The 22,472-nt window shown below is 40.0% G+C and overlaps 1 protein-coding gene across 1 annotated transcript; it reads left to right on the top strand.

Moving 5' to 3' along the window:
• Positions 1-7,578: 7,578 nt before the first annotated feature.
• Positions 7,579-8,461, top strand: LOC142439897 (N-alpha-acetyltransferase 10). Its single transcript, XM_075542591.1, has one exon. The coding sequence runs from the start codon at positions 7,693-7,695 to the stop codon at positions 8,365-8,367; it is 675 nt and encodes a 224-aa protein (XP_075398706.1). The 5' UTR covers positions 7,579-7,692; the 3' UTR covers positions 8,368-8,461.
• Positions 8,462-22,472: the final 14,011 nt, after the last annotated feature.

Consider the following 22,472-nt stretch of genomic DNA (forward strand, 5'->3'; position numbering starts at 1 on the left):
CTTATAGGAAATTTTATCGTTCGTACCTAGTACATGTCTTTTAAAATGTCATTTCTGCCGTCTCTTCAATTTGCAAACAGAGATTATACTGCATGAAGCAGTCTGTTTGCTTTAAAACAAAAGGCAATTGCGCTCTAACCATAGATATGATTTTAAAGAATTCTTTTTGCAATTAAATCTTTCATATTTTTAGACATAGTCATAGGTATTCGTATAAGGAACAGATTGTTTAAAAGATTAGAATTTTGTTTTTCAAAGGGTTCGATGATTATTTGGACTAAAAGAGTGCAGGTGTGAATCATTGGTCTAAATGTCACACATTGGACATGAACAAAAGCTATTACTATGTGAATGTTAAAGTGTGGATTTGGGTTCAGCTCCTAGTTTCCCCATGGCCTGGTGCCCAGTCTCCACAATTACACTTACTTTAGCCCTGATGATAGCAGCCTCCTTTGAGAAGAGACACTTAAATGGTCCCTTGGGTCTAGTACTAAGGAACCCTCCTAACAAAGGAAAGGAGTGTTTCAGCGAGTTCTGTAATCACTCCATGGGCAAAAATCACAGGGGTCGGGTGTGTAGGGGGACGGGTGGTGGGGAGCTCTGAACCAGAACCTAGTACACTGATTCTATTTTTACCATCCAGCCTCCCAATATTGGCCTCCTTACCTCTCAATTTTCTGGCTTAACTGCAGAAGAACTAGGCGGGGGATTCTACCTGAACACCATCTTGACTCCTTTGTTGATGAATGAATTGATTTTAAATGTTGAGCACATCTACAAATTATCATTGCAGCAAAATCTAAACTAGTGTTTGATCAAACAACTTGGATATATAACTGAGGCTAGCTGATACATAAAAATAATGAACATGGGTGGTTATTTATTTATTTTAGCCATTATAAATTAATTACTATAATGGTTAAAATAACCATTCTTGCACCCAAGCTCCAAGAACGACAGCATGCAGTAATTTCCCCAGGCTGCTGTCAAAATGTGCTCATAATCCCAGGTTCACAGAGATCTTCTGAGAACTAACCATGAGACTTCACATCAGAGTTCCACTCTATGCTATCAGACCACTCCTTCAACCCCAGGCTTTGTATCTAACCTCCCCAGATAGGAAAGGAGTGACCACATAGGCCATCCCCTTTGCCCCTGTGTACAGCTCCATGGCTGCCAGCATGGGTATTGATAGATAATTAGCCAATAGACTGAATCAATTGAAGAGAAGCTGGGATATTTACCTGTGACAGACTTCAGATCCCCAGAGCACAACCTGGAGAGCTATAAAGGAGAGAGCTGGGAGTGGCACAGGAGAGCTGCCCTGGGAGAACATAGACCCAGCTAGCCCAAAACCCACTGGGGTAATCTGGTCCCCCTTCCATGAGGGACAGTGTGGTACAACCCTGATCCCAGGGCACCCCACAAGCTCATTATAAAAAGAAAATAAATAAACTCTTTCAATTCCAGACTGTGTTCCTTTGTGTAACTTTGAATGCAAGCCACCAAAAACATAGCCCTTAGCATGCCATTAACATAACAAGGCAGGCAGAACCCTTATCCCCATAGCACAGAGGAGAATTTTTAACATAGCACAAAAGCACAAGCCAACAGGTTCTGATAGTCACAGCTCAACTTAAAACCTGGCTCTACCAGTTTGGGGCTCCAAAGAGAGTATTTAAAAGACTGAAAATTATGGCCATAAGGTCCAGACCAGGCCTGTGCCTGTGCTACAGGCGCACATCAATCCTTCCCAGTCGCATAACTACAGTTGCTGACCTCAGCCCACCACCACTGCTGGTCATAGTAGCCCCAACACCTTGCACAGAAATCTGACCCACCACCATATTAAGCCACAGGTAGTCCCCAAAACCATTCTTACCACTCACATAGAGAAAGAGCTCCGGGCCCCTCAGTTTCCCAGGAATACAATGCTGATTTATTCCAAAATGATATGCAGACAACATACCTCAATACAAAAACAAAACAAAAAAACACAACCGTGGAGGAAGTCCTAAACCTAGCAACAGACACTCATAGAAAAATCTAATGTTGATCTGCTACAAAAAGAAATCTTCGGAATGCTGCTCAGAGTAATGGAAGATATGAGGAAAGCAATGCAGAATAAGGACACAATGAGAGAGATGAAGTCCACAATAGGGGGAATGAAGTCCATGCACCAAAGGGAAATACAGGAACTAATGGCTGCGGTAACAGAACAAAACACAAAATAACTGACCTCAGGAACAGGCAAGAATATAAGGAGAATCATACTAGCGATCTCAGGGACAATAAGGCAGACTTCAACAAATGGCAGAGAAATAAGATCATCAAAGAGGCGGAAGTATAATCAGCATAGTAGGTATAGAAAAAAAGCCGCTTATCTCCCACTATATGGGTTAGAGTACAGGCATTCGGACAATGGACAAGCCAAACCCAAGGTCATTCCAGCACAAAGAAGGGGAAGGTTGGGGAGAGGGAGAAGAGGAAACGATGGCACTGAGGGAGGAGGGCACTAATCCACCCACAGGGCAGAAATTGTTTATGTCTCCACAGCAATGGGCGTGTAAGTGCAGACCCGACCAGGGCATGCCAAACCTTGAGGGCAATGTAACCACATGGAGCAACTCATCAACAGAGAGGGCTATAGGTCCGGCCCCAATCAGAAACAAATAAGCCCCCTCCCTACATGTATGTGCTATGGAGGACAACCCAACCTCCAGTTTGTGGAGAGTGGTCAGCCTGCTACGCCCACTTGGAAGCAAGCCAAGGCAGAAAAAGAGAGAGCCAGGGACTAGAGCTGCCTGGCCTAAAGATTTTAGATTTTCCAGCTTGCCATCTGTCCAGAGGATTTGGGACTAGTCTGAAATCATTCTGTATAGTTTTTACTGTTCATTCTATTTTTTTTGAAAGTCATGTCTTGTATATAATCATTCCTAGATTTCTTTCCACATTAGGTAGGCTAGGTTACATAGACAAATTTATAAAGAAATTCTGATACACACACGCGATAGAATATTACGCATCTCTAAAAAAACAGCAATGACATCATGAAAGCCCTCATGATATGGATGCACTTGCAACCCATTATGCTGAGTGATGTTAGTCAACCACAAATGGATTAATATTGTATGAATCTACTACTATAAGAATACAGCAAGATGAAAGAAAGCAGGCTTCTCTTAGGTCTGCTACCCTAATACCCAAGGTAGAACCATATATGAGCCGCATATCACCCTCTTTGAGGTACATATTAAAATTCACTTTGACAGAGGAGACCTCACCTGGGCTGAGGTCAATTTTTCAAGATGGTGGCAGAGGGAGAAGACCGTTCAGTTGCTGCCATACAGCTTTGTGGTAAAGTCACCCCACAATCAATAGACACTCCTACAAGAGTGATAAGCAAACACTACTGGAAATTTAAGTCAAGACGGAGAGGGGAGGATATGTGCGTCTCAGAGAAGGGGGTGGGTGCTGTTACATTTCTTTTGGTTAGTAAATAAGGAGCAGCAACTACCCAGTGGGAAAAACACTTAACAGTATGCCCTGTTCTATGTTCCTAATTGGACCCTTGTGACCTAGTTTCTCTCTAGCCGCTGGTGACTTAGGACATGTGTCATATACTGTAACTTTAGACTATGTCTTTTGATTTCCACATCAGTCAAAGGCCACACTAGAAGGAGTTGATGTGGAAACGCCACTAAGTGAACTGAGCTTCACCTCCATCTCACCTCTAGAATATCCCTTGGACTTAAGGCTCCAGATCCCTAGCAGGAGAAGAAGCAGATCACTGAGATCTCAAGGCTGTGGAATTGGTGGTTCTGGGCTTTTGGTTCGGATCTCTTGCTGTGAGGGTTCCCAGTGGCTGGAACTGCAATATATTTACTATTTTTTATGCCCTCTTTGCTTTCTTAGGACATGTATTCATCTAGTAAGAATGGTTCTAAAATTGTGACTGAATGCTATTGAAATGCTTGCCCTATCACCAATCCCATTTTTATGTAAATAGTGTTCAGTCACTTAAGAATTTACTTTGTAAAAGTCAACAATCCCTGTATTGTGATCTGAAGCAGATCTATACTTGCATAGGTTTCTTTATTCAAAAGTGTTTTAAATTCTATGCCATTGGCTAAATTAATGACACTACCAATAGAGCTACCTCATGCTCCAGGGGGTGATATATAATGTTCTCTATCATAAAATTATGATTGTCTCTGAAGTGAATCAGAGACATATACATAGATATTTGAAAGAATTTGGGTCTCAGACTTAATTCTAGCCTCACTTTAAGAATTATTAGCTCTTATGACATAGCCTTCCTTGATGCCCAGCTTCAGGAAGAGATCACTGATTACACTGGTGAAGTGTAGCGAAGAAACCAGGTGGCTCCTAGCTATTAGAAGGACTCTCACCGGGGGTTTTAAAGGCTTGTCTTTAAAGCGAGGCATCTAAGTGAGGCATCAACAAAGTCCACATAGCAGAAGCACACTGGCCTGTGTGATCTAAGGATTGTAAATAATAAAATACAACTATAAAAGAGGGAATGGTATCAAAACTTGAATTGTAAACACGTGGTATTCAGAAAAGTCTATGGATGACAATGGAAACCCAAAGTCCATTTGCAGGGTCCTGACATAGATGGTCTCCAGTTATTTCCCACTTGATTATAGTTGAAGGTGGATGTGAATAACTTTGTTATCAGACAGAGCATTGCAGTTGATTATGGCAGATATAGTTAGGCTAAAAATGTAATATCTTTTAATTTGATAGTCTTTTTGACCCACCTTAGAGTTGTTTTAATTTAATCAAACAAGCAGTTAAGAGGATTTTAAAAAGTAAATTTAATAAATTCAAATATGATATGAATAATGTAATATTTTCTGCTTTATTTTTGAAGACTTGTCTATATTTTTGTGTAGTCATTGTTGTTTTTGTCTGTTTCCTGTTTGTGTTTTGTATGATTTCTTTTATATTCATGAAATTAAGGACAGGTAAATCTATAAAAACAGTAACTGGATTAATAACTATCTATGGAGCATTGCAGGGAAAGGTGAAGGGAAATTGTAGCTAAAGACAATGAATATGTGAAGGAAATACTCTGAAATTGACTGTGGTGATGACTTCACCACTCTTTTTAATAAGACTGAACAATTAAGTTGTATGATAAGAGAAGTATACGCCAATAAAACTATTTAAAAATTATTCAGTGGTTAATGTTTATCTTTGAACAGTGGTGTAATAACTATAATTCTTAAAATTTCACCAGAATTCAGCACTTCTTTTATAAACAATGAATACGTCTTATCAAATTTGAGCAAGAATAACTGGGAATAATATGAATGTAATAAGAAATCAAATATTATATAAAAATTAGAATTTCCACATATGGATGGATACCACTATTACTGTTTTGTGTATATTTAATTTTTTCCAGGTACACTCACCTCCAACACACTACCTCTCATATTTACATAGTTGATTGTCATTTGTCCGTTTGTTCTATGTGGTGACTTGTGAATTACTTTGATGCTATACTATTGGTATTTCAAATAATAGCAGATGCATCAATAGTGGGTGGTTTCAGACATCCAGACCAAGAAAAAAGGCCTAGCAATGTACCTCCAATATTAGCTATGCAAGCCCGATGGATTAAAACAGAATACTGTTCAGTATAGAACTGGCTGATGAGCATCCTGGGTTGGAAAGGAGCTAGCGGACACAGTGGAAACAAAACGAACTGGAACCGACCACATAATGTGGAGATAGATGGTGCAGGGCGGGGTAATACTTCACTGTGCCGCATATGATATCACCATGAACTGAAGCTAACTTTATTTCAACTAGTCGTAATCATTTTTCAGGGCTGTATTCCAGTTTGTTTATGGAGGGTATGGATTCATAGGAGTTTTTTCCCTTGGTATCTGTGTTAGGCTAAATTTTCTAGAGAAATATAACACAATCTTTCATCTATCTATCTATCTATCTATCTATCTATCTATCTATCTATCTATCTATCTATCTATGGAAGAATGATAAACAAACATTTTATATAATGAAAGCAAGAAGCCCTCCAGACTCATGCAGCTGCCACTAGATGAAATAGGAAGGAGACACAGAAATGCAGGAGATCACAGGCTGGTGGGTGCAGGGCCACGTGGATCCAAAGTCAGCAAGAGCATGTTAGGGACATGTCAGATTCCAGGGCTGACAGGTTATATGTACCATTAGCCTCAGACATAAGACACAGAAGCCAAGTCAAGCAGAAAGAAGAGACTCAAGACAATGAGAAGTTTTCCGCCCTTTCTCTTATAAAATGGTCTCCTCCACTTCCTTCACAAAGGTGTGTGTTGACATAAAATCTAACCCTCACAGTGTCTCAAACTTTCTTAATTGGAACCCTTGATATTTCCTACATTTCCACGTCAAATTCTTAAACTTATGATTCATCTTTCCACATATCTAGCAGTAATTCTTTACGTATATCTCTGCTTCTTGTTTAGTCGTTTGCTAACTCCTGTTAGATGCCAAATCTCAAATATAATATATGTAGAACATTTATTGAATCTTAAACATGATCAAGACAAGATAAAGACACATATTCCAGCTAAACGAGATCATTAGCAGGAGCCCATCATGATGCCCAACTGTTCACAGAGAACTGGTGAATTCCACAGGAGATGGGAAAGCAAATGCTCCGAAAGCATGACTGGCGACAGATCAGTACATCACAGCTGCAGGCGGGGTTCCAGAGTGGGCATGGAGCTGTGATTGGGACATGCACATCATGCAAGACAAGAATTGAAAAGATTTGCTCACGGCCCTTTGACCAATCCAGTCAACACATGACTCATGACTGCTATCCCAGTAACCCAAAGTTGCCTCAAGGACACATCCAAGAAAGGCTTTAAGGGCTAGGCCACTGCCCCCGGCACTGGGTACTTTCTAAAATACTCTGCCTGTGGGTGAGGTTAGTCACATTGCCAGTTAATGGTCAGAAAGAGTCAGTGGAAGCTTAATCCACGTGAGACTCAAAATGGATTTGAGGCTTTCACGGAGCTGTAGCCTTCTGAAAATTAAAGCTCAGAATTTCAACTCACCTATATCTCCAATGCTTCTGTTTTTCACCTTTCCACTAATTTTAGCCAGTTCTGAATCGATCTACACACATATGTAGATTGAAAAATCTTTATATCTGATGTTTAATCCTCCATACTTTGTAAATGAGTGAAGATTTATCTAAAAATCTAAGGAAAACCCAAAATTGAAGTAGACACATTTTATCTTTATGCAGTATAGTTAAAGAGTATTACTGTCATCAAATAGGTTGAAATTGTTTTCTGAGACTATTTTTTCTTAACTTACCATCTTTCTTTCCTTAATCTTAGAAGTAAAGTCTTTATTGTAGAAAAATACACTTTAAGGCATAAAAAAATAACATAAAAATCACGCATATTTTCAAATCCTAAGCAAAGATAATTCTGTTAACTTTCTGCTAAATTGCCTTCTCATATCTTGTGTGCGCCAATGCCCATTTGGATTTACTTTAAAATATTTAAATACAGGCCAGCCCAGCGCGCACTGCCTCTTCCGCTGGCCCGCTCGGCCGCACCGGTGGCTCATCGACGCGCGGCAGCCACCTACTGCGTGCCCACGACCCCCTGGGGCCCGCGACTCGTGTCCCCCGCCGCCGCCATGAACATCCGCAATGCGAGGCCCGAGGACCTGATGAACATGCAGCACTGCAACCTGCTGTGCCTCCCGGAGAACTACCAGATGAAGTACTACTTCTACCACGGCCTCTCTTGGCCCCAGCTGTCTTACATCGCGGAGGATGAGAATGGGAAGATAGTTGGCTACGTGTTGGCCAAAATGGAGGAGGACCCAGATGACGTGCCCCATGGACACATTACGTCACTGGCTGTGAAGCGCTCACACCGTCGCCTTGGCCTGGCGCAGAAGCTGATGGATCAGGCCTCCCGAGCAATGATTGAGAACTTCAACGCTAAATATGTCTCTCTGCACGTCAGGAAGAGTAATCGGGCCGCCCTGCACCTCTACTCCAACACTCTCAACTTCCAGATCAGTGAAGTGGAGCCCAAGTACTACGCAGATGGGGAAGATGCGTATGCCATGAAGCGGGACCTCACCCAGATGGCGGATGAGCTGAGGCGGCAGCTGGAGCTGAAGGAGAAGGGCAGGCCCGTGGTGCTGGGGCCCGTCGAGAACAAGAACAACTCACTGTCGAGCACAGGCGAGGCCTCCCGGGAGGATAGTGGTGGGGACAGCAAGGACCTCAGTGAGGTCAGCGAGACTACAGAGAGCACTGATGTCAAGGACAGCTCAGAGGCCTCCGACTCAGCCTCCTAGAGCCCGACCGAGTCCCACCAGGCTGCAGCCCCACCTTGTCCTACCCCCTAGATTGCCCAATAAAGTCACCCCTGTCCCTAGGGAAAAAAAAAAAAAAATATTTAAATACAACACAATTTTATAGTCATATGTTTATATACACATATATTTGCTTTATAATCATAATGCATATATAGTGCTTTTCCCTATTTTTCATTTTTTATCTTGTGAATAAGTCCTATGTCATTAACCATTTCAGGTAAACATTTCTTGAAAAACAACTTTGAAATAAATGAAGCACGCTAATTGTAAAAGCATAGTAAACCAGAACAAATAAAAAGAAAACAAACAAGCAAAACTTTCAGCAACCACACTAACCAGGCATAACTTTTACTCAATATTTGGGTTGAATTCCTTTAGACTATTATGCAAATGTCGTGGTTAAGTGCTTTTGCATTCGTTTCTATTTGTGTGTATAGCAGAGTGAACACTTCCCAGTCTTATGCCATCCTAACAATCATTCCAAGATTTTCTCCTACAGTTGCAGCTAATAAGTCAATCCATCTCATTGGAGAATTTTCTCCCTTTGACACCCCTCACGTTTACCAAGCATGACATTCTTCTTCAGTTTGGTCCCATGTGATAACACGTCCAAACAACGTGAAACAGAACCTGCCATCCTTGCTTCTCAGGGAGGTTCTGATAGACCATTGCATCTGTTGTATTCTCAAGGCAGCCACTCCTTCTGTGCTTCCCAAACTGGGAGACCTAACGGAAACAATCCAAAACAGGGACAAGTGAGACAGAAAGAAGTAAACGAGTCATAATATAAACAAAAAAATAATGCGTAAGAAAGAAAAGAAAATACCAGCAATATTTAAAAAAACCAGAGGAGAAATTTCATTCTTGGAGCAATCAAGAAATATTTAAGCATAGAGCAAATTTAGGTTGGCTCAAGAGAGTGGTCATCTAACCAGGCATCATATTATATCATCAAGTTTAAAATAATATCTGTCTGATAGAAAGCAGCTAATGTCCTTCATCTGTCCTAGAGGGGGTCTGCCAAAGGCTTAATCTGATTAGACACTCTGCAGATGGATGTTAGGTTGCTACCGTCCTCCATAATTTCTACAAATTGGGTGTTCAGAATTTAAGCTCTGATATTTTCCCCATCGTCATATTTGGACTTTGTTATTGTCATCGCTAGATCACACAGGTTGATATGCTACCTCCGAGTGTATTTAGTTGTCGCCTCACTTAGATGGCTGTTTGTTCGAATAAACACCGGTAGACCCCAGACACGATTCCAATTGATAACCGGGTACCATCTGCTTTTTTCACCACACTTACTGTAGCAACCATATCTTCAGGATGTCTTCGTGAAGGAGAGTATGGAGTGGGGCCATGCTATAAGAACTGTTCTTGGGTTAGGGCTAGAATTACACTAAAATCCATCTCCTTGTTCCACAGTTTATGAATGACCGGTTTACTTTGGTGGTCATATTATGGCAAAAACAAAAAACCAAACTAGAACCTACAAAGATCAACACCAAAGACAGCAACAACTAAGCAGAACATAAAGAATAAAAGGAACAAATGCCTTGTCAATTATTCCTTTAGGGCATGAAGTGATTGGTAGCAGCAACAATTTATCCAGTGGCATAGAATTAAGCTTGTGTTTGTATGAGACGTTTAAGGGAGCATAGTCCGACTTTCAGCTGCCATCCATGAGCTATTAGTTGGCACCGATTGAGTTCCCAATAGATAGGGCGCTGTTTTCTTTGTGCGCGTGAATTGGTGTAGGGTAAAATTCCTGAAACATCTCTTACAAGGGACTCTCAGACCAAAATTTGTTATAATAATGCAAAGCAAGCACATGGTGGTTCTGAGCCTCTTTTCATTGGACACCCACTAAGTTAGGGGTCCCACCCAAGGTCCAATGATGGCCATTTGGTCCTTTACAACCTCTCCCATCAGAGTATTTCAGTCCTACATTCAAGTGTATAAGTAGACTTCAGGTAGGCCCCAGTTCATCTAGCCATGCTTCCACATCAAATCCTTCAGATGTGGCCCTTGACAGATGCCATGTTTGGTCCCTTAAGGCTGCAGCTAAGGTCATCTTGTGCCCAGTCCATGCTGTGGTTCACCGAGGGTTGGGTAGAAACATATTTGAAGTGTTGACCCAGAACCAAAGAACTGAGTTTATTCCCCACTGAGGTTTCCTATGATTATTTTTCAGCATCCCTTCCTGTTGTGAGGTAGCTCCTCCCCATTTACCCACCATACCCACCAACAGGAAACATCAGTGCCAGGATATCATGGTTGATGTCACGTGGATCTTGAGCAGAAAAATATCAAAAAGATGTGTTCTACTGACTGTGAAAACATATTAGACTGTGTAGATCATGAAAAATTGTGGACAACTTTGAGAAAAATGGGAAATCCAGAACAATCCATTGTGTTCATACGGAACCTGCACATGGGCCAAGATGCCTCTGTTCAAACAGAAGAAGCGAATAACACATGGCTTAATTTCAGGAAAAGTGTTTATCAAGTATATACCCTTCTGAGAAAATCATCTGTAAACCTGGACTCTGATAAAGAACGCGGCATTAAGATTGGAAAAAGTCTTACTAACCCGTGATATACAGATTACACAGCTTTGCTTGCTGAAAGTGAGGAGGACTTTAAGCACTGGCTCTGGTAGCACAGCAGTTATGCATTGGGCTGTTAGAAGGTCAGCGGTTCAAAATCGCCAGGTGCTGTGCGGGATAAATATGAGGCTTTCTACTCTTGGAAGGAATTACAGTCTAAGTCATTATGAGTCAGAATTGACTAGATGGCACTGAGGTTTGTTTGCTCTTTGAGGGGTGTAGGAGGTATTGATGTTTATCAAGGACTGCAGTCTTCAATGTGGTGTACAAGTCACTATAAAGCAAACACAATCCTCACAACTGACTAAGCAAATTGTGATTTTTCCACGAATTTTCATGAAAAACAGAGAAAATATCGAAGTTGTAAAGCATTTCAGCTTGCTTAAATCTATAATCAATGCTCATGGAAAATAACAGTCAATAAATCAGGCAATGTATTGGTTTGGGCAAATCTGCTGGACCCAATATTAAAGTGCTGAGTAGCCCATATATCACTTTGGGACTAAGTTGTGCCTGGCCCAAGTCATGGTTCACATGCACTTTAACTGCCTCCCGTGCATTTGAAAATTGGGAAACACATAAGAAAGAGTGCAGAAAGTATGGATTCATTTGAATTGTGGTGCTGTCCAGAAATATTGAAAATACCAAAGACTGCCAGAATAACGAACAAGTCTGTCCTGGAAGAAGTATAATTGGAAATCCCCTCAGAAGGGAGGATAGCCAGACTTCATCTCTAAGACGCTGGCCTATTATTAGGAGATAATGTTATGTCCTAGGAAAGTGCATCAGTGTTGGTTATATAGAAGGTCAGTGGGGAAGAGAAAGGTTGTCAAGGAGATGGAATGACACAGTGGCTGCTGCAAGGTGCTCTCACATAGCGACACGTGTCTTGGTGGCTTGTACTGGGAAGTGCTTCATTCTTTTGTACTTAGGTTGTTATGAGTCAGAACTGGCTTGATGGCATCAACCTACAAGGTTTTGAATGCGAGATAATCTCAACCTCATCTTTAAACTTTTTAAATAACCAGTTCAATGGTGATTCTGCTTTCTATTGGCAGAATACCTCTGACATTTTATTTTAAGGTATGTGCTGTGCATTGCAAATTTTGTAAGTTTCATAAGAAAAATGAGTGAAAGGCTTACAACAATTTCTGAATTTTTCCCACTCATTTTAATTTAGTTAGTTAAAGAAATTGCATTATACTATTATTTTAATTATATTTATTCAGCCATATGAATATTACATTGGAGATTTGTTATTGATACATGTACAGTATTTTAATTGTATTGATTTCTGTTTAAGGAGAACCCCTCCAAGGACATAAATTTGGTGGCAATACCATTAATGCCATAAGAATTGAAGGAGACCCTCAAATAAGATGAATGGACACAATGGCTGTAATCATGGACTCAAACACATTCACCAAAAGAAGGATGGCACAAGACAGGGAGATGCTTTGTTCTGTTAGACATGAGATTAGAGCTGATTTGATAGTAACTACTAGCAATGACAACAATGAAGAAGTAAGCTAGAGAGAAGAGTATGTGCCAGGAACAGGGACTAGAGGTGAGGGTGGAGATGAGACTAACAAGAAACACCAATATAACCAAGAATGACACTGTACTGTGGAGATATAAGGATGGGGAGATATCACCTTCTGTAAGTGTGGCCCCTGACTGGTTTAAGGTTTATGGAGTTTGGATCTTGTATCATTTTGAATGTCATTCACTAAAAAATTTACAAAATTATTACCACACAATAGATTATGAAAGTGAATTTTTATTTAAGATGAGAAATCACAAATAATAAAATATAACTTGAATATCACCAAATTCAGAGTGATCATCTAATACATTCATTAAGTAAATGTCTGACAGATAGCTATGATAATTTTTTCTCATTGTTAGCTACATACACTTTGATTTCCCTTTCATATGATAAATATTTTACAATATCATCCTCTCCATTGAGAATGGAAAGATAATTCTTTCTCCTATTGTGGTTAATTCAAAATCATTCTTTTCTAATGCTTATTTAGGAGAGCTTTTTTTAATCACACTGTGGTTCATAGCACACTATTGATACTATTATACAATATTTGTGAATTGTTGTCAAATATGGTACAACCTAACACAATAAAAGCATTTTCTGAGTGAGAGGAGAACATTTAATATTTGTGGGGAGCGGGGGGGCATGCACATGTAAGCACACATGTAATGAGCAATTTTGAAAACTTCATGAATTTACAGCGTTCATAGACCACTCATATTTCATGTAAGTTCAGCAAGACATAAAAATATTTCCCAATAGTTTCTTCATTAGTTAATTACTTTTAATAATTGCCCAATCCTAATTATTAATTTTATTTGAAACACATCTGTTGCATTGAACATATTACTTGGTCTATGTGATATTTTCCTATTGTTATCATTCCATTTCTAGAGTTGACACAATGTGCCAAGGAGGAGCCATGGAAGTAAGTTTGTTCGGGTCTGTAAGTCTAAAGTCAATAGTCGGCATTTACGCAGTGATGTTTTCATAAGCTTTATAACTTATTTAGTAATGTATAAGAGGAAGAAAGACTAGTTATCTCGCTAGTCCCCCACCCCCACAGGTACTTCATTATCGCAAAAAGTGACAGGGAAATATCTTCAGTATCTAAATAATCCCCTGGGTATGTTGTGGTGAAGAACACAAAGGGAATAAGGGACAGGAGGCTATAGAAGGAGAAGGGAGTAGACACCATAAGGAGGAGCTTACTTGTGGAAAGGAGAAAGAGGAGGCGTCTCCATGATACCATAGGGACTCCTGGCCAGCTCTGACAGTGTCAAAGGAAGAGCTTTACCTCCCTTTAGGCAACCTAAGATTACGTCTGTGGGCAATTATCTAGTTAATCACAGACTTTACCACTAAAACTCTAAGAGAATTTGCAGCTGAAGCACTCGCAGAGGGTGTCTGTGCTTCATCTTCTTGTCTGGGTTGCCCATTCAAATCGGTCTCACTGCCTCCCGGTTGAACGGAATGGAATTGCGCCCGCAGCGTTTTTAACACAGCCATTTTCCTGGAAGCAGACTGCAACGCCTTTATCTCGTGGGAGCAGCTGGTGCGTTTGGGGCTCACCCTCTGTGTTGGCAACCTACGGCTCCTTCTGCTACGCCTAGGGGAACTTTTTCAGGACCGTTTCAGTGCAAAGGGCACGCAGACAGTGGAGAGAGAAATGCATTTCTGAGGCCCTGGCCGAACTAAATAAGTAAACGACATTATTGAGGAAATATTCACATAAATTAAAAGCAAATGCAAGTATTTTAACCGGACAACTCAAAGAGTGAAAATCTGTACATCTATGTAAACAACACCTTGGTGAAAAGAAAGAGCATTTGTAAGTCAGAGAGAACCCGAGTTCCTTTCTAGTACATAACTGCTCCCTAGCAGGAACCCTTCTGCAAGCTTTTAACATCAGATTTGTTTAGAAAGTTTTTGAACTTCATGTAAAAGTGTCTCCCACTGTTTTCTCTTTTATGATTTCTCTTATGGAAAAGAGCTATAGAGATTGCACAATGGTTGGGCATTGTGTTCTAACTACCAGGTCAGCAGTTTGAATCCCCCAGGAGAAAGACAGGGTTTTCTACTCTTATAAACAATTACAGTTTTGGACACCCACAGGGGCAGTTCTATCTTGTTCTATAGTGTCACTGTGAGTTGGAATCAACTCGAGGGCAGTGATTTTGAGTTTGTATGTAACAAATATGTATTCTATTTTCTTAATTGAAGGGTAAAAGTCGCTGTATAAATTTATCTCTTTTTATTTTGAACAGAATCTGGGTGGTTTTCAGTTACTCGCTCACTGCCTTGGAGTTAATGCTGACTCAGAGACAGATAGAACAGGGTAGAACTGCTCCGTGTGTGTTGGAGACAGTAACTGTTAAAGGGAGTAGAAATCCCTGTCTTTCTCCTGGGGAGCAGCTGGTGGTCTTGAACTGCTGACCTTGCAGATCAGAGGTCAACACATAAGCTATCAGGCCTGCCAGTTACTTTCTATTATAGACATTAATCACACTGTTCCAATACTGTTTGTTGAAAAGACCACACATTGAAAGATGACTTGGTTTCTTTTTAGATTATGAAGGTATCATATATATCATATACATATGTAATATATGTATATGTGGAGCATTTTTATATGTAGTTACTCTTTTTCTACACTTATTTCACATTGTCTTTTTTTATTGTAGATTATGAAAAAAGCTATTACCAATCTACATACCTTTTAATGTCTTTAGGGTAAATAGTGTGAGATAGTTTATTGCGCCAGCCTGGCTGATAAATACAAGTGGGATTAATTGAAGGGCAGAGAGATAAATGGCTCAGTGAGCCTCACCTTTCTTGTCTCTTGCTCTTTAATCATCGAACCAGTATGTGGCTGCCTGCCTTGTTCTGTGCCTCAATTTAAAGGGTACACTACTTGTGGGACACCTAGCCTGTGGACTGTGTCGCTATAAGTTGAGGTCCCTGTAAGACCACAGGATTGGAATTTATATCTCTGGAGCTGGGGACTGACATTTGGTGACCTGGCTGACAGTTGGTGACCTGCCTGGCTGTTTGCTTCCTGTGCTGGGGTAGCCTAGTTCTCTCTCTCTACAGAGCACTACCTGGCGGCTCTCAAGACTTGAAGGACTGCTAGCGTCTCACAACTCTCCCATGGGTGTAAGTTGCACTGAGCCATTTGTACTGCTTTATAATTCATTTCTTGTATTATATACATATCTATTTGTTTATAATTTAACTGTTCCTTTCTTGTATTATATACTTATCTATCTGTATATAATTTAACAGTTCATTTCTTGTGTTATATATCTATCTTTATAAATATATATATAATTATCAGCAATCTGGTTTTATCTCTGTAGAGAACCCTGTCTAATACATAGTTAAAAGTGGAATTCTTGGTCTACATGAATAAGATTTACTATTAACTTAAGGAGTCATGTTGATACAGTGGGTTAGGGTTAGGCATTAGGTTGCTAACTTCAAGGTAGGAAGTTCAAATCCATCAGCCATCTGTGAGAGAACAATGAGGCTGTTTGCTATCTAAGAAGTTAATTAAGTTGTAATCTCTAAAGAGCACTTCCACTCTATCCTATATGATCACGATGAGTCAGAACTGACTCAATGATAGTAAATTTGATTTGATTTGGCATGCTTCATTTATAAAACGATACCAAACTATATCAAATACTTTAAAATGATTACCATTCCCATTGTTCACCCTGAATAGTTGCTGTTGTCAGTGTTTTATTTTCCTTTTTCAATTCCAGTGATGATTCTTGCTATATTTTAATTGCATTCCCCATTCCCTAATCATTTTCATTTTTCTGATGTTATATTATTTTGTGCTTATTTATATAGTGTATTTTTGCTTATTTATATAGTGTATTGACTTGTAAGAGTTCTTTATATATTCAAAATATAGGTTATTTATTTACCTTTGGAGATAAATGGTACATGTTTAGTGATACGCTTAACTCAAGGGCTCCTAGTGCCACTGTGGGTTAGGCATGAGGTGGGCTGTTCAAATCCACCAGACTTCTATACGAGAAAGACAAGCCTGTCTGCTCTTTAGGAGATTTAGTGTTTTGTAAACGCTAAAGAGTAGTTTTATGTCTTTCTTATTTTCCAGTTTTATTTTCATTTTCAATGATTTAAAGAAAAATTTGATATTAGCAAAATCCCATATCCTAGTTTGTTATTGTTGTTTTCTACATGAGGACTCTACCTACCTGCTGCACTGCTGGCTACACTGTTCTCATGTGATCCTGTGTAAACTAAAGAGTTTTGGATTTCTGAGTTAGAGCTGAGATTAACATTGAATTCATCTTTATAAAGGGAGTGCAGCCAAAGTTCAGGTTCTGCACAAGCCCATGGTGATACGTTAAGGAGATCTGGTGGCACTGAGGAAAGAGACTCTGAGATGTATTCGTGTACAGGATTTTCTCCACCTAATGAACACTTGAGGGACAGTAAAGAACGCAGATGTCTAAATAAGTAAAATAAAGCAGATGCCACCAGGGGAAGTGAGTGAATTTTGGTGCCATCTCAAGGCTAATCCTGCAGATAGCTCTGGAGTAGGTGAGCCTTCAAAATTGTTCCAAACGGAGGGAAGGAAACTAGGCTTTTATTAATTACTTGCTTATTTATTAATTGGGCCTGTATAATTAGCTGCTTCCCATGGAAATGTTTTGGCAGAATTTCAATGACACCTGAGCATCCACGATAGCCCACTTTTTGCACTACGCTGGTACCTCTGTGTAATTTCAGAAAGGATCACCTTCAGGAATCTGGTGAATCTCTTGCCCTGGGAAAACGTATAAGACTGTGAGTAGACCACCTTATCGTCTAGTCAGCTGAAGCTTGTGAGTAAGTACTTGTGAGCTCTCTGCTCTACTCTTCATTCCAGATAACATGCTTTTATGGTTGGCTCTTCTGCAGGTAAATGATTTAAACCAAATTCTATAAAGGATCCGACCTGCTGGCCACCATATCTTTCTTTGGTAATGGCTATTTCACTCATCTGTAGACTAGACTTAGGTCGTGGCTATTTCACTCATCTGGGAGCAATGGAACAAAAAGAGACATCCCACAGGAGCAAATAGTTACCTCACTATCAAAAATCATGTTCCCATCTCTGCTGCATAACAATAGTCCTAACTGTGCCTGATGTACAGGGTCAGTTGTGCAAGTAGTTCATTTTTGACATCTGTTTTCTCAGCCCCCAAACCTACAGTATTGAGGAGTCGCCTGTCGCTTGAAATTTAGTGAGACTGCTTCTGTGCTTCCTGTTGGAAGTAATCTCTTATATATCACAGCCTCAACTCACAAGTTCTCAAGTTGAATAGTGAAAAGTGCAAACTAAGCATATGGCATACGGGTAATTAGGATTAATCGTAAGTGGGGACACTTCTGATTGTATTCCTTTTTTTCCAGCCATGTATTGAAGACACATACAAAATATAAGGACCATTGATTTAGAGCACTAATTCTTGTGGTACATGATTTTCAAGCTGGTATCTAAACTATGCCTTCATATTTCAACCCTTACCTTTAGTCAGAAAATACTTTTGAATAGTCCAGAACGTGGCAGGATAAGCGGACACGGTGACTGTCTGCTGACTGCCATTCTCTCTCTTTTGCTATAAAGTGTTTCTCTCATTTTGAATCCCAGAATCCCATCCTGCCAGATCTAACGCTATACAAGTTACTCTATAGAAAGTTCTGTAGATAGAAAAGGCAAATTCATATATTGAATACATTGACTATAATTCAGATACATTTCCAAAATTAAAGATGCCAATATTTAATGTTCCTGGGTGGCACAGTGGGTAAGCACTTAGTCTGAAGGTGCCAGCTTCTTATTATGAAAAATACGTGACACTGTGTTTCCCCCAAAAATTACACTGTAGAAATCGTGCAGAGAAGTTCTCTCTGTCTTGGAGGTATGCAAGGAATCAAAATCAGTATAATGACAATGAATGCGGTAAATTGATAACTAGTTAACTAGTTGGTTGACTCAAGAGCTAGAGCTCTATCTGGTAGGTTATACAAGGGGCCGAGACTACACCCAGATCAGCCATGGTGAAGATACTCACGATGCTGGGTCCATTTATAACCCCTTTCCTCTCATTGGGCACTTATTTTGATAACAGGGTAGCCAATGGTACAGGCTAAATCAAGTGAGCTTATCAGTAAATTTTGTTCAGTTGCTTTTTGCCACTTTCATGACGGGTACTCTCTGGCAGGCATTAAAATGATATGCAAAGATATTCAGACTTTGTACAATTCTATTGTGTTTTACATTAAACACTAATGAGAGGACAACTGGCTTTCACCCTATATCAACTGCTAACATAGATTTTATATTACTTATAGTATCTTTGTACTATTGGAAGCATTTGTCACATAGTGAGTTAAGTGTCAGGTTGTTCATCACAAGGTCAGCAGTTCAAGCCCACTAACCGCTCTGCGAGAAAAAAGATGAGATTGTCTGTTCCCATAAATACCAACAGTCTCAGAAACCCAAAGGAGCTGCTCTATTCTGTCCCAAAAGATCACTATGAGCGAGAAATGACTTAGTTGCAGTGGGTTTGCTTTGGTTTTCCCTAAAAATATAGTTTTTATAATAAAATAGCATGAGTTTGATAGGACTACCTCTTGATTTGGTGCAAAGGTGTAAATAGAAAATGTAGATGGATCGTAGTACCATTGCTAATGAGATGCTTTCCCCATCATCATCCTGCCTTCTGTAACCTGAAGAGGCTACGTTTAAGCTTGGTCTCACCTGTGGCTATTTTTCAAACAGGAAGAACCTAATCAGTAACCAGGCATCAAGTGTCGACCAATGGAGATCCCCTCATAGAGGGGTTTAGGAGAGGAAATGGGTTAATTAGGGTGTGAGGTAGTATCGATGAAGAACACAGCTTTCCCCCAGATCCTGGATGCTTCCTCCCCCCAACTACCATGATCCGAATTCTACCTTGCAGGGCTGGATAGGACAGAGGCTGTACACTGGTGCATATGAAGGTTGGAGGTACAGGGAATCCAGGGTGGATGATACCTTCAGGACCAAGGGTGTGAGGGACGATGCTGGGAGAGTGGAGGGTGAGTGGGTTGGAAAGGGGGAACTGATTACAAGGATCCATATGTGACCTCTTCCCTGGGAGAGGGACAGCAGAGAAGGGGGGAAGGGAGACTCCGGATAGGGCAAGATATGACAAAATAACGATGTATAAATTACCAAGGGCATATGAGGGAGGGGGGACTGGGGAGGGAGGGGGGAAAAAAAAAGAGGACCTGATGCAAGGGGCTTAAGTGGAGAGCAAATGCCTTGAGAATGATTGGGGCAGGGAATGTATGGATGTGCTTTATACAATTGATGTATGTATATGTATGGATGGTGATAAGAGTTGTATGAGTCCCTAATAAAATGTAAAAGAAGAAAAAAAAACAAAAAACAAACGCAAGGCCAGTGAGTCAATTCCACCATGTAAAGAGCCTACATGGCAGAGTAGAGCTGCTCCTCAGGATTTCCCAGATTGTAAACCTGTACCAGGGCAGTGAGCCTCATTTCTCAACTGAGGGGCGATGAGAGGGTTCAAATCCTTGACCTTGAGTTTATCACCCCAACATTTAATCCACTGCACCATATGGCTTCTTAAGGACCATATAACATTACCTTTTTAATATTAGTATCAGACTGATTTTTGCCTCGTAGAGAGAATAATCTCTGGGCTTGTCAGCTGGAGGAGAATTACCATTAAATGTACCTAATATAAAAATAAATTCAACCCGAAACTATTTCCAACAGAAGAAAGGTAAATGTTCTCAGTATGTTCACTTGTCTTCATCTTAAAATGCCAAAAAAAAAATCCGAAAGTTTCAGTTATATAAAATGTGAAGAACATTAACTCTAACTGAATTTATGCAAAACCTTCCTGCTGAAGTCAGACCCAGAATATCCCATATAGTAAGAAGCTGAACAATGCTCTGGAAGTAGGTAAGAACATTTGCATTAGTCATATATGATCAGAGGTGGAATTTTCCTTTAGTGGAGTGCCAGGAGATTGCTTTAAGCATGACCCTAGGTCTTCAGGAAACCTGGTTTAGTGCTTGTCTCTCTTCACCTGTCGGACTCTTAGAGCTCAGCCGCAAGTATGATACACGGGACTGAATCCAGATCCCTTTACAGTGTTATTACCTCCCTGCTGCTTTAATTTATGTATTTAATCTTAGTTTCCAGGGTGCAATATGACTAATTACTTGAGAATTGCAGGAACTTACAAGTGAAATTTTTGCTTTTATAATTTGGGGCACATCAAGTATAATAATGTACATTTAATTTCTCAAAAAAGATAATTATGCTAATAGAATTATTTGAATAAAAATTTGTTCTTTGTGCCGGATTATGTTCTCAACCTACTAATTTATATTAATATAAGTCAGTAAGAAATTTTTACTAAGGCACTTCAGTGTCGAGCTAGCAAGGACAGGAATCTCTGGATAGGCAGCACCCCCTTGGCCTAGCATACAGGAGGAGAGAAAGTCTCACAGGGACAATGGAAAGAGCTTCTCAGGGAGAATAAAAATTACAATTTCTGTAGATAAATCTGATGGGAAATATCGTCTAGCTCTAGTGGGTAAAACAGGTCGTTTGAAAATGTGGCACGTTTTGGAGGAAATAAACTGTTTTGTGAAAACCTAAGACCAAAGCTAGTTTCCATGAAGGGAAATAAACAAATAAATGTCATATAGATGTGTATGTGTATGTGTGTGTGTGTGTCTGTACATATACATGTATATATATACATATGAAGTAAAATGCAAACTCAAGTTGTACATGTAGTTTTTTGTGTGTTTTGTTTAGAATACATCTTATTTCACGCTCAGACTTCAACAACTATCAATAGGCTGGACGCAGCCTTAGCATTGAAAGCCAAGCACACCGTGTTAGTTGTTACTAGTTCCTGTTGAGTCTATTCCAACTCCCGGTGACGTCATGTGTGTAGAGCAGAATTGGTTCAGAGGATTTTCCGGGCTGTGACCTTTGGCAGGGGAGCAGATTGCTAGGCCTGTCCTTGAAGGCACCTGTAGGTGACTTCAAAGAGTGAACCTGTGGTGAGCAGTTGAACAAGACTGTTGGTGCCACCAACGGACTCCTCTTTGGGTCTACTGGGTCATTCTCTAACATAGATTTATTTTTAATCCATGCTGAACGCAAACAAACAAGCAATAAGTAGAACCATTCACATAAGGGGAGCCAGACTTGTAAGCCATGGTGAGAACAGAGTATAGAATTGTGCGCCGTTACTTATGGCCCCCATGCTCCATCAGCAGTTATTTTGTTGGATTTTGTTCCTATTAAATTAACTTGGTCTGTTAGTTTAAACTTATGCTTATTTTTTTCCCTTGTGCACAAATAGAACGTTAACTGTTCTGTATGCCCATTCAGTTTGTTTGTGTTGGTCAATCACTACAATGCACTGATTTGGTAAATGTGAATATAATGCGCCCATTGTGGGTCCAAAACTCGGAGCTATATGCTTGTTTCTTGTGGTGAATATTGTAGAGATAAAATCAGAACCAGTCTCTAACTCCATAGAGTGATTACATGATTCATACAGAAAACCAGTAGCTTCAAAGGAGAAATCTCTGAATCTCTTTTTCCTTTGTCCACATAGGCAGTAAGCTTTTGTGCAACATCCAAACAGTACAGAACGATCAGGAACAGAGGCCTGCTATTAGTACTATGCCTGAGGGCTATGATCAAGGACAGGGATTTGAGCTGTGGACTCTGAAAGGCTTAGGCACAAATCCTGTATCTGACATGTATTAGTTCTGTGTGCTTGGGCAAGTCACTTTCTTTCTTTATGTCTTAGTTTCAGCATCTGACATTAAAGATCATTATAAAACCTACCTCATAA

This window comes from Tenrec ecaudatus, chromosome 2 (assembly GCF_050624435.1).
Source record: "Tenrec ecaudatus isolate mTenEca1 chromosome 2, mTenEca1.hap1, whole genome shotgun sequence".
NCBI lineage: Eukaryota > Metazoa > Chordata > Mammalia > Afrosoricida > Tenrecidae > Tenrec > Tenrec ecaudatus.